The 10997-nt window shown below is 47.0% G+C and overlaps 1 protein-coding gene across 1 annotated transcript in view; it reads right to left on the bottom strand.

Moving 5' to 3' along the window:
- chchd3a (coiled-coil-helix-coiled-coil-helix domain containing 3a) overlaps positions 1-10997 on the bottom strand; it is a 128037-nt gene that overhangs the window by 79710 nt on the left and 37330 nt on the right. Inside the window, exon 4 of the mRNA XM_063217438.1 lies at positions 3392-3572. Coding sequence (XP_063073508.1) covers positions 3392-3572 — 181 coding nt within the window. The remainder of the gene's footprint in view (positions 1-3391; positions 3573-10997) is intronic.

The raw sequence follows: 10997 nt of genomic DNA, 5'->3' as shown, positions 1-10997 counted from the left end.
GAGAGAGACAGAGAGAGAGAGAGAGAGAGAGAGAGAGAGAGAGAGAGAGAGAGAGAGACAGACACAGAGACAGAGACAGAGACAGAGAAAGATGCAGTTCATGAGAGGAAGGGAAAAAGAAGATTAAGTCCAAGTGTTCTTTTGTGTACAGTATGCAAAAAACACTGAAGACCACTGAAGAATTGCAGTACATTTTGATCACCTCTGTTTACAGTAGTTGGGCCCTCTCTAGTCTCCACACAGCGTGAAGGTAAATAAAGATCTGCTTTACATAAATCTCATCAGATCAGCACATTTCTGCCAACTTAAACAAAAAAAAGGCCCGCCTTGGTCTAAGGGTGTGCCGACTTTCCTTTGTGTTTGACTTTTGATTTCAATTCCACTTTTTAAATGAATACATCGCACGTCTGACAAATACCCTTGTCCTCGCTGTGGCCCTTCCTTTGTAATGATCTGCAGTACAGTAAATGAAGTGTTGGATGCAAGGGGCACTATGGACAACGTAACACACAAACACACACACACACACACACACGCGCACGCATACACACATGCATGCACACACACGCGCTCGCAAGCACACTCGTTTTTCTTCTGCACCCCTACGCCATTCCCCCCGATCTTTTTGCGTTTCAATTTGACCATTGTTCCGTGTGATGACTCCCTGATTCCCTGCATCCTGCGGTGCTGAATTACCTTCCCCACACCCTCTCTCTCCTCACAAACACACAACAGGCCTCCGCTCCTCTACCACTGCACCACCCCTCCCAAAGCAAGCGCAGACACGCGCACACACACACACGCGCGCACACACTCACACTCACACACACGCGCGCACACACACACACCTAGTTACACACACACACGCACGCGCACATACATACACACACACACGTCCCACAACTCAACTCACAACCCAAAACACACTCATGCCCACACACACACACAACAAAACGTCCCACCCCCACAGTCTCAATCACTCTCTCTCTCACACACACACAATAAGTCTTGTACGCACACAGAAAATATTACCCCAACCTCCTCCTCCCACTCTTACAACTCACCCGACAGACCCCCCTCCCCCCCCCAAAATGATTCATATTTTTCTATTACCGAGATGAGTGTGTGAAATGAGCTATATAATCAATAACATAGGTCTGTAAACAGCTCCCCTGCTCTTGAGGGGGGTGCGGAGGAGGGGAGCGGGGGGAAGGGCTGAGGGGTCCAATATGTTCTTTACCTCGCACAAAAATAATCGGCCTCCCTTGTCAAAAGCAATGGAGGAGAGCCCATAGTACAATGTGTTTACAAGGGCAATTTGCTGCAAATCAAATTATATCTATAGCGGTGTGTGTGTGTGTGTGTGTGTGTGTGTGTGTGTGTGTGTGTGTGTGTGTGTGTGTGTGTGTGTGTGTGTGTGTGTGTGTGTGTGTGTGTGTGTGTGTGTGTGTGTGTGTGTGTGTGTGTGTGTGTGTGTGTGTGTGTGTGTGTGGGTGGGAGGGGGGTGTTTATGTTTTAAATTGCCACAAAATGGTTCACTTTAACAGTACATTGATCACTGGTTCATGAAAACGCATCAGCATCTGTACAGTGTGTTGTGTTAATATATCTTCAAATGTGCCATCACGCAACGTGTTTTTATTCACTCGCTCCTGATGTTCACAGTGATGCTCACTGTTTTAATGTACAGCTCGCATTTGGTTATCAAGTTACACAAGACATTTCAGTGCGCACGTCAGTGTTGTGCAGTTTTTCCACAAAAAAATGTCTCCCCCTTTGTGTTTCACAATGGTGTTGAGCTATGCATGCTACCACGCTTCTGTGTGACCTTCTGTGTGTATGTGAGGGGAGGGGGGGTCTGGTTTTCACTGTCGACCTACAGCAGTGTTTTCCAACCTTTTTTTGTCTCATGTACCCCCAGAGCCTTTCTGTTGTGCCACGAGTACCCCCTAACTTGTGTTTTACATTGCTTTTTCTATTCCAGTGTGACTATGCTCCCATGCATATTGCTAAAATTACATTTTTCCAAAGTACCCTCTTCAGTGTGTTCGCGTACCCCTAGTGGTACACATACCCCTGGTTGGGAAACACTGACCTACGGAACGTCTGGGTCGGCCAATGGCATGCAGACGGGCAGCTAATGTGAAGGTTACCCCTGGAAGAGCGATGTGTGCAGGGGCGCTGGCAGCTTTTGCTGGGCCCAGGACAAAGTAATTTGAAAGCCCCCCAGCCCCAATTTTGAGGACCCAATTTTGGGCCCCATCTCTCCCTGGGCCCGGGACAACAGACTCCTTTGTCTCCCCCGTCGGCTTCCCTGGCTGTGAGTGTAACTGCCTCTCAGGCCCACCGCAGACTGGCAAACTCATTTGTCACTATGGTTGCTATGACCTGGTCCTCGTGTGTGTGTGTGTGTGTGTGTGTGTGTGTGTGTGTGTGTGTGTGTGTGTGTGTGTGTGTGTGTGTGTGTGTGTGTGTGTGTGTGTGTGTGTGAATAGGCTGTTTGTTGTTATCTGTTTGTGTAGTGTACACACAGTTGTTCATCTGTTCACATTTACATTTGTGAGTGTGCGTGTGTGCAGGCGCGTGTGTGTGTGTGTGTGAGTGAATGGGCTGTTTGGTGGTATCTGTTTGAGTATACTCAGTTATTCCTGTGTTCACGTGTGCGTGCGTGAACAACAAAGATTGGAAATTACTACGCTGATTTTGAACATAAAACTTGCTCTGCTGCTGCCATTACCACCTTCTAGTGCTACTTAATATTAATGAGCAGCCATAAAATGCCTTCAGGCTACAATATCCACACATTATGATGCTGTTTTTGAGGTTGTGTGTGCACATTTGGGTGGAAGATGGATAGAATGTGTGTTTTTAATGCATGTGCGTGTGTGTGCGTGCGTGCCAGTGAGTTTGTGTGCGAGTGCGCGCGCCTGCATGTGTTTGCCTGCACGTGTGTACATGTTTGTATGTAGGTATGCATGCATGTGTGTTTATGCACAGTTGTGTGTGTGTGTGTGTGTGTGTGTGTGTGACGGTGTGTGTGTGTGTGTGTGTGTGACGGTGTGTGTATGTGTGACGGTGTGTGTGTGTGTGTGTGTGTGTGTGTGTGTGTGACTGTGTGTGTGTGTGTGACTGTGTGTGTGTGTGTGTGTGTGTGACTGTGTGTGTGTGACTGTTGTGACTGTCTGTGACTGTGTGACTCTGTGTGTATGTGTGACTGTCTGTGACTGTGTGACTCTGTGTGTATGTGTGACTGTGTGACTGTGTGTGTGTGTGACTGTGTGTGTGACTGTGTGTGTGACTGTGTGTGTGACTGTGTGTGTGACTGTGTGTGTGACTGTGTGTGTGACTGTGTGTGTGACTGTGTGAATGCGTGTGTGTGCTCTTGACTCACATAAAGCTGTACGCGTAGGCGCTCGTCTTCGGTGACCACCCTCTCCCTGAGCAGCGCCCTCTGCAGGCTGTCCTCGGAGGTGGAGAGCTCCACGTCCAGGATGCGGCTCACCTCCTCCCTGGCCTGTGCCTGGGCCTCGGCCGCCGCCTGCTCGTGGGTCTGGACACGCTGCTCTTCCAGCCTGAGGGGCAGAGATTCTTTAAGTATATAGAGATATGCCAATGTAATAGGTTTCTAAGGGCACCTAACACGTTGCTCCTCCAGCCTGAGGGGAGAGGGGAGGGGCGAGAGGGAGAGTGGAGAGGGGAGACAAACAGTGCCAAAAGAGGACTTGTGTTACTTTCTGCACTTTAGTTTTGCCTTTGTCAGTCCAAATTGTGTGACTTGTGGCAGAGTGCATAGATCATGCAGTGACCCCTCTCACTCTCCCGGATTTGTCTGACAGTCCTGTGTATCTCAATATCCTTGTTTGGAATAGAGAGAAACATACTTTCAATTTCCTTGTATGACCAGTGCATATGGGTCAAAGACGTCTTCGTCATTCAGTGTTACAGACACCTTCCGCTGACTGTAACTTCCAAAAAACATTATTTTTAAATTGTTTCAAGTGAATGGATGACAGCCGAGGCTTTCATGAATTCCCTGTAATAATAAATTAATAAAGAGTCATGTTTTTTACAGTTACAGTCAGCAGAAGGCATCCGTTACACTGAATGACACTGCCATTTTGCACGTCTTTGACCCATATGAAGAAACTTCAAGGTGAAAGCAGGTTTGTACACTCAATGCGACAACATACAGTGTGCGAACCTGCTCTCCCCTTCAACTGTTCTTTCTGGCTCCACGCACCTGCCTAATTCTCGTAACATCCAGAGCACAACAATATCCTTACTTCCATATGGAGAAACTGACAATAACACTGACGTGACTTGTTATCTGCATTTTTGTGTCAGTCTCTTGCTTGTGGGTATGCTCCTCTTGCGGGTGGGAGGATGGGGAGAGGGGAGCGGATGGGGGGCAGAGGGGAGAGGATGGAGGTGGGGTGGCATTCCTTTTTTTTTGCTTATTATTTGAATGATAACACTTCAAGAGCATTCTATCATGCTGATAAAGCACAGGTTGAGATTGCTTGTGGGTCTGAGCTGGCTGCTCTCCAGCCTAGGCAGAGGGGAGAGTGGGGGACAGAGTGGGGAGGGAAAAGACACTTTTTTTAAAACATATGTATCGCTACCGTTAATAATTGCAAAACATCTTTTCAGAAACCCTGAATCGACTCAGCTCCTGAGCTTCAGTGAGAGGGTGAGAAGTGGAGGAGAAAGCGACAATAAAGAAAGTAATAAATGAAGAAAGAGTAAATAAAGAAAACGGAAAGCGGCCGAAAGATGAAAGTCAGAGATTAGCATGGAAATGGAAGAAAGCTGAACACAAAAAGAAAAGAAAAAGGAAAAAAACACATGAAAAGAGGATGGACAAGAAGGAAAAAGAAGATGGCGATTACATAAGCACAATATCCCTTATAGCCTTTCCTCTCCAACTCCCTCCCAGTCAGTGTGCATACCAAACAACCCCATTAGTTTAAGGCCTCCATCGTAGAACCTTTCAGAAAGGCCTTAATGAGGACGAAAATCTTTCTATTGGCATTCGTAACCCCTGGAAACCAGCACTGCCACACTTAGCGATGCACCAAACCTTTCAACGGCTAAGCTGCTGGACTGTGCAAGACAAGACAATCACCAGGCACCTGGCTGGTGAACCAACAGACTTCTATCAATAGGACATGCCAAGCAGTCCTGATTTCAGCACCTGGCGCTGTCCATGAATGATTGCAACTCCACAACCTCACATATAGGGGGCGGTGTTGAGGACAGGGGATTAGGGTATGAGATAAAACACTGCCTCTGTTGAAGAAAACACGTCTTACTCAGGTTCCATGCTGCTGATGTTGATCTCCCAGCATGCACTGGGCTGTGTATGTGTGTGACTGAAATAAAGAAAGATATTGCCCTGGCTGTGAAAGAAGCTGAAGCTGAATGGGATGGTATTTCTGAGCGAAAAGGCGGAGAGAGGGAGAGAGAGAGAGAGAGAGAGATCCAAAGAGAGAGCAAGAGAGAGATAGCGAGTGAGAGCCAGAGAGAGAGAGCAAGAGAGAGAGAGCGAGATCCAAAGAGAGAGCAAGAGAGAGATAGCGAGTGAGAGTCAGAGAGAGAGAGCACGAGTGAGAGCCAGAGAGAGAGAGAGAGAAAGAGAGAGAGAGAGAGAGAGAGAGAGAGATCCAAAGAGAGAGCAAGAGAGAGATAGCGAGTGAGAGCCAGAGAGAGAGAGAGAGAGAGAGCAAGAGAGAGAGAGCGAGATCCAAAGAGAGAGCAAGAGAGAGATAGCGAGTGAGAGCCAGAGAGAGAGAGCACGAGTGAGAGCCAGAGAGAGAGAGCACGAGTGAGAGCCAGAGAGAGAGAGAGCCAGAGAGAGAGAGAGAGAGAGAGAGAGAGAGAGAGAGAGAGAGAGAGAGAGAGAGAGCGGTTTCCCAGCTCAGCGAGAGCATTGTTATTTTTCAAAGCGAGAAAACCTGCCGACGCACTTTCACAGAAAAAAAAGAGATGGAACGCTCTGACCATTTGAACTGTCGCCTCGGCGCTCCGGCAGTTGCTTAGCAACGCCCCTCGCCTTCTCCTCCTCGTTCGCCATCGAGCAAAAAGCTGCTTTTATTTGCCAAGTAAACTCCCCAAGATACAGGAAAAAACTCCTGCTTCTTCAACCATGTTCATTCAATCTACGAGAGACGAGTCGATGGCAATGAAGATGGACATTTCAGAGAGTGCAAATGAACTATGGAGAAGAGCAACGAGAGACACCACGGTAATTAAAGTCCGGAAAAAGAAAATGGAGAGAGAGAAGCAAAAAAACAAAACAACAACAAACAAATGGCGAGAGCAACAGGCAATTACTGGCAGAGCTGATGAGACCTTCAGCCCTCAGTTTGTTGGAAACACGTCCTCCAATTTTGCAATCAGTCACACGGCATTTCTTTTTTCTTTTTTTTGTTTGTTATGGCAACAGGCGTGCCCTTGGGGAGATAGGGAGGAAACCTTGATGGTGCTCGTTCTCAGTCAGGAAAGCTGACAAGGGGGGGTTGACAAAGGGGTCAGGTGTCCCTAGTACAGGTGGACAGGAGGGCCCAGAATTGTGTCCTCATTACATTGTATCCATCTATTGAGTGGGGGTCTCTTTCAGAAGACATTGTCCTGGACCCAGCCAAGACTGTCAGCAGGCTTGTTCTCAGTAATCCTGATCCCTTCACAAGCCCCCCGTCTGACTGTCTGTCTGTCTGTCTGTCTGTCTGTCTGTCTGTCTGTCTGTCTGTCTGTCTGTCTGTCTGTCTGTCTGTCTGTCTGTCTGTCTGTCTGTCTGTCACGTCCTCCTCCACCTGTCTCCCTCCCTTCCTCCCTCCCTCCAAAAAGATAAACAAGCAGCACCTTGTTCGGGGTGATTAAAATTGATCGCCTTTTCTCTTTGAGGCACGGAACCTCAAATGGCAGGCTCACTCCAAGATGTCAATGCACACACAGACATATCCACCAAACACACACACACAGACAAAAAAACATTATGTCTGGTCTCTCTCAACTTTCTCAATCTATGGCTGTGGCTTCAAATAACTCACTTTGACCACAGCGGTGTCTGTCAACACGCACACTCCTTGCACGCACGCACACAGTCTAGAAGGCCACTAAAGCTGATATCCAAAGGGTGTTTTCTGAGGCATGTCTCTGAATATCTCTTCCAAATTCACAGCAATGGGTAGTGGTGGTGATGGTGCTAATGGTGGTGGCAGTGATGGTAGTGGTGGTGATGGTGGTGATGCTGGTGGTAGTGGTGGTAGTGGTAGTGGTGGGTGAAAGATGTGGTTGAGAAGTTGGGAAGGCGAGTAGGACCGACTGATATGTTTTTTTTTTCTTTTTCATTAAATTGCATTTTATTTTATTTCTCTTCACAGTCGGTGGTGTCGGCGGTGTGCAGGTTTTGAAGCCATGTCCAGTCTCAGTCCACTGGGCTGGACAGATGCCAACGAGCCCTATCCATCATGCGCCGTCTGCTCCGTCTGTCTGGGCAGCCCCCCCAACACACACCTCACTGCCCTCAGCCTTTCTCCAAACCCCTTCCCTCTTTTGTTTGCTCGTCTGTATCTCTCTACCTCTCTCTCTCTCTCTCTCTCTGTATGTCTCTCCCTTTCTCAGTGTCCATTCCTCTTTTTCTTCTCATTCCTCTCTTTCTACCTCTGTGTGTCTCTCTCTCTGCCTCGGTCTCCCTGTTTACTTCTGTGTGTCTCTCTCTACCTCTGTGTGTCTCTTTCCGTTTCTCTTACCCTATTCTTGCTCTCCCTCTTTCTCCCTCCATCTTTTCTCCTGCTACTCCTTCTTGTCATGAAGGTCCTCGAAGGGCCTTTCACACCTGCCAGAAGGTCGGTAAAGGTGATGCTCATTTAAAAGACAAATATGAGGCACAGGTTTTTCACCCCCTCCAAAAAATGAAAAGATAAATATGTCAGAGTCGAAAGGGTACGGAGGAACATTTTGCGGTCATCCGTCACACAGAAGAAGAGAGCTGCCGCGGCCGCCTCCAACAACATTGCCTTTTCCGTAAAGGTCGGAGGTCTCTGAGGGTCCTTGTAAGCCGTAAGATCTCGGCTATGGTTTGAACAGACAAAAAAAAAGAAAAGAAAAGGGAAGAAAAACAAAGCTTCTGATATTTTGTGAAAGTGCCGCTGGGCATCATTGCTGGTTCATAAAGGAAAAAAACTGTTTCTGACAAACAGTATTAGTCTCAAGAATTGAATTAGCAGCAACTTCTACCAGAACAATTTTCATATTTTTCTGTTACGATCAAAGGATCTGCAATGTTCCATCTTAGAACCTGGTGGTCTTATCATTAGATAACCGAGAGATGCAGTGCACAGGCTACACCGGAATGTGCAGAGGCCGCTGGATAATGACAATAAAATGTCTTTATATGAAACAATTCCCTGATAGTGAAGGAGCTTTCTGGAAGACATCCATGAATCAGTAACAGTAACAGTGGTGGGACTTTGTTGGGACATGAGCAGTCTCAGAGAGCCCATGAAGAGTGATGGCAAAAAGAACTGAAGGGCGGCATTGAAGTGATAGAGGGGAGAGAGAGAGGGAGAGATAGCAAACGAGTGAGCCAAGAGCGTTAGATTTTAACTGGCCGACTGTAAAGCTAAGAATAAAAGACTGCGCTGTGCAACTCAAGTCTAGTCGCGTCACTGAGCCCCCTCAACTATTGCTTTAGGAGCACTTGCTGAGCACAATTGCCGTCACTTGGAAGCATTTCTCATTTTTGCATAAAGATTGGCAAGCGGGGAAGGACGGAGGGTATTCAAAAAGAAAGATGATCACTCCAGAAAATAAGTGCATGATTGTCTCAAACTTTCAGAAGGAGACCATCATCGCTCTTCAGGTTTTTTTTGTTCCTCTGAAGCATAACAGACGTTTCTTTTCTTTTGTCGGACACTTGCTGATGGGCTTAGTCATCTGAAATTTTGAAAAACAGAGGAAGTGCTGAGAGGAGCGTTGAGTGAAGTTGATGAAATATTTGTCCTAGGAAGTGGATATATTCTCTGACCAGACTAAAAATGTTATCTCAATGGTAAAAACCAAGGGGTAAAAGCACGCACAGAAAATGATGACTTCTTTTTGTTTGGGTTAAAGCTGAAACCAGCACACAAATGTGACAAGGAACAGGTGCAGAATCCGGATCTTTCCATAAAGGTCAATGCCTGACATTATGCGCTTATGCTTTACTGTCAGGAGGAAATGTGTACCGAAGCTAATAATTTGGTTAATACCCACTGACTTTTGCACGGCCCATCCGATCCCATTACAATCGAATGGCTTTTAGTGAACAACAAGCATAATGGAAACCTTATAAGATGAAGTAATGCAACTTTACCCTATACATTAATTACGGATGTACACAGGACGGCTCCAAGCTACTGACATGACAACAACTAAATCAAAACATAATTGAACCCGATTCGGCCATGAAAATAAATATATACACACAGTATAGTAAATGGCCAGATAACACACACATGATAACGGCTAAATCAAAGCTAATGGCTTCACTGCGGTCACGTAAGGTTGTCTTAGAAAGCGCTTACTTACGATTAACAGCATGATGGAGCTGCTGTTTCCCATCAAGTAAGTTGCGAGCATTCCTCTTCTGAAATCACCTCCATGTCACGCTAATGAATTATTTAAAGCGTTGTGAATATGCGGGTGCAGCTAAAATGCATTTTGTGAAAATGCAAGCACCCCCTTCCCCTCCCTCCCTAATCAATCAAACAAACAGACTGGCGCCATTAATATTTAATATGCAAGGCCTGACATTCATCTATACTTTCTACTTGCACGCACACACGCAAACGCAAACGCACACGCACACTTTCCTGCATTATTGGCTATAGTCACAGAGCACATACAAACGATAGTGTTTTCGGACCGATACTCACATTGACATGATGCCTTCCTTTCCCATTTTGCAGTTTCCTGCATTATTGGCAAACCATTACGACTCGTCCTGGCACACAAACACAATGTTGTTTCTAGTGTGTTCGTCACAGAGACGCGTGCAGACACACACGCACAGACACAAAGACACACACAAACACACACACACACACAGACACACACACAGACACACACACACTTTCAGTACCGCTACACATCTCTCTGCAGTGTGTTCATTCACTCATTAATGCGCTGGCCAGCCACCTGTCATGTGGGACACGCTCCTGAATCACAACAGCCAAATGCTGTGTGTGTGTGTGTGTGTGTGTGTGTGTGTGTGTGTGTGTGTGTGTGTGTGTGTGTGTGGTCCCTTGACAAGCCATAATGGGAAATTCCTGACTTTCCCCATCACTGCTGCCACTGAAGCTGCTCCGACCCCACTGAAAGGGGACGTGTGTGTGTGTGTGTGTGTGTGTGTGTGTGTGTGTGTGTGTGTGTGTGTGTGTGTGTGTGTGTGTGTGTCTGTGTGTGTGTGTGTGTGTGTGTGTGTGTGTGTGTGTGTGTGTGTGCGCGTGTGGTGGGGGCTCAGCGTTGGGGGGGATGATGGCCACAAAGCCCTTTAAAGGCTCCATACAATATTGATGGAGGGAAATAATGCCTCTGAATGCTGACCATGAATATTTTACGAACATCCCCCCCGGTCGCGATCGCTCTCCGGCTAAACTACTACTACTCAATGTATGGGCTAGCACACATGTATGTTGTGTATGTATGGCCTGTAGCCCTGGGGCGGGATTTTGCTGGTGTGTGTCTGGTGTGTGCGCGTGTTTGTGCATATGTGCCATATGAATGTGTGTGTGCGCGTGTGTGCGCGTGTGCGCGCGTGTGCGCGCGTGTGTGCGCGTGTGTGCGCGTGTGTCTGTGTGTGTCTGTATGTGTCTGTATGTGTCTGTATGTGTCTGTATGTGTCTGTATGTGTCTGTATGTGTCTGTATGTGTCTGTATGTGTACATGTGTGCCATTTGTGTGTAAGCATATGTGTGATTGTGTATATGAGAAAGGGAAAGGCTGGACGTCAACAT

This window comes from Engraulis encrasicolus, chromosome 15 (assembly GCF_034702125.1).
Source record: "Engraulis encrasicolus isolate BLACKSEA-1 chromosome 15, IST_EnEncr_1.0, whole genome shotgun sequence".
NCBI lineage: Eukaryota > Metazoa > Chordata > Actinopteri > Clupeiformes > Engraulidae > Engraulis > Engraulis encrasicolus.
The sequence above is the reverse complement of the archived record's forward strand: the minus strand, read 5'-3'. Positions and strand labels throughout refer to the sequence as shown.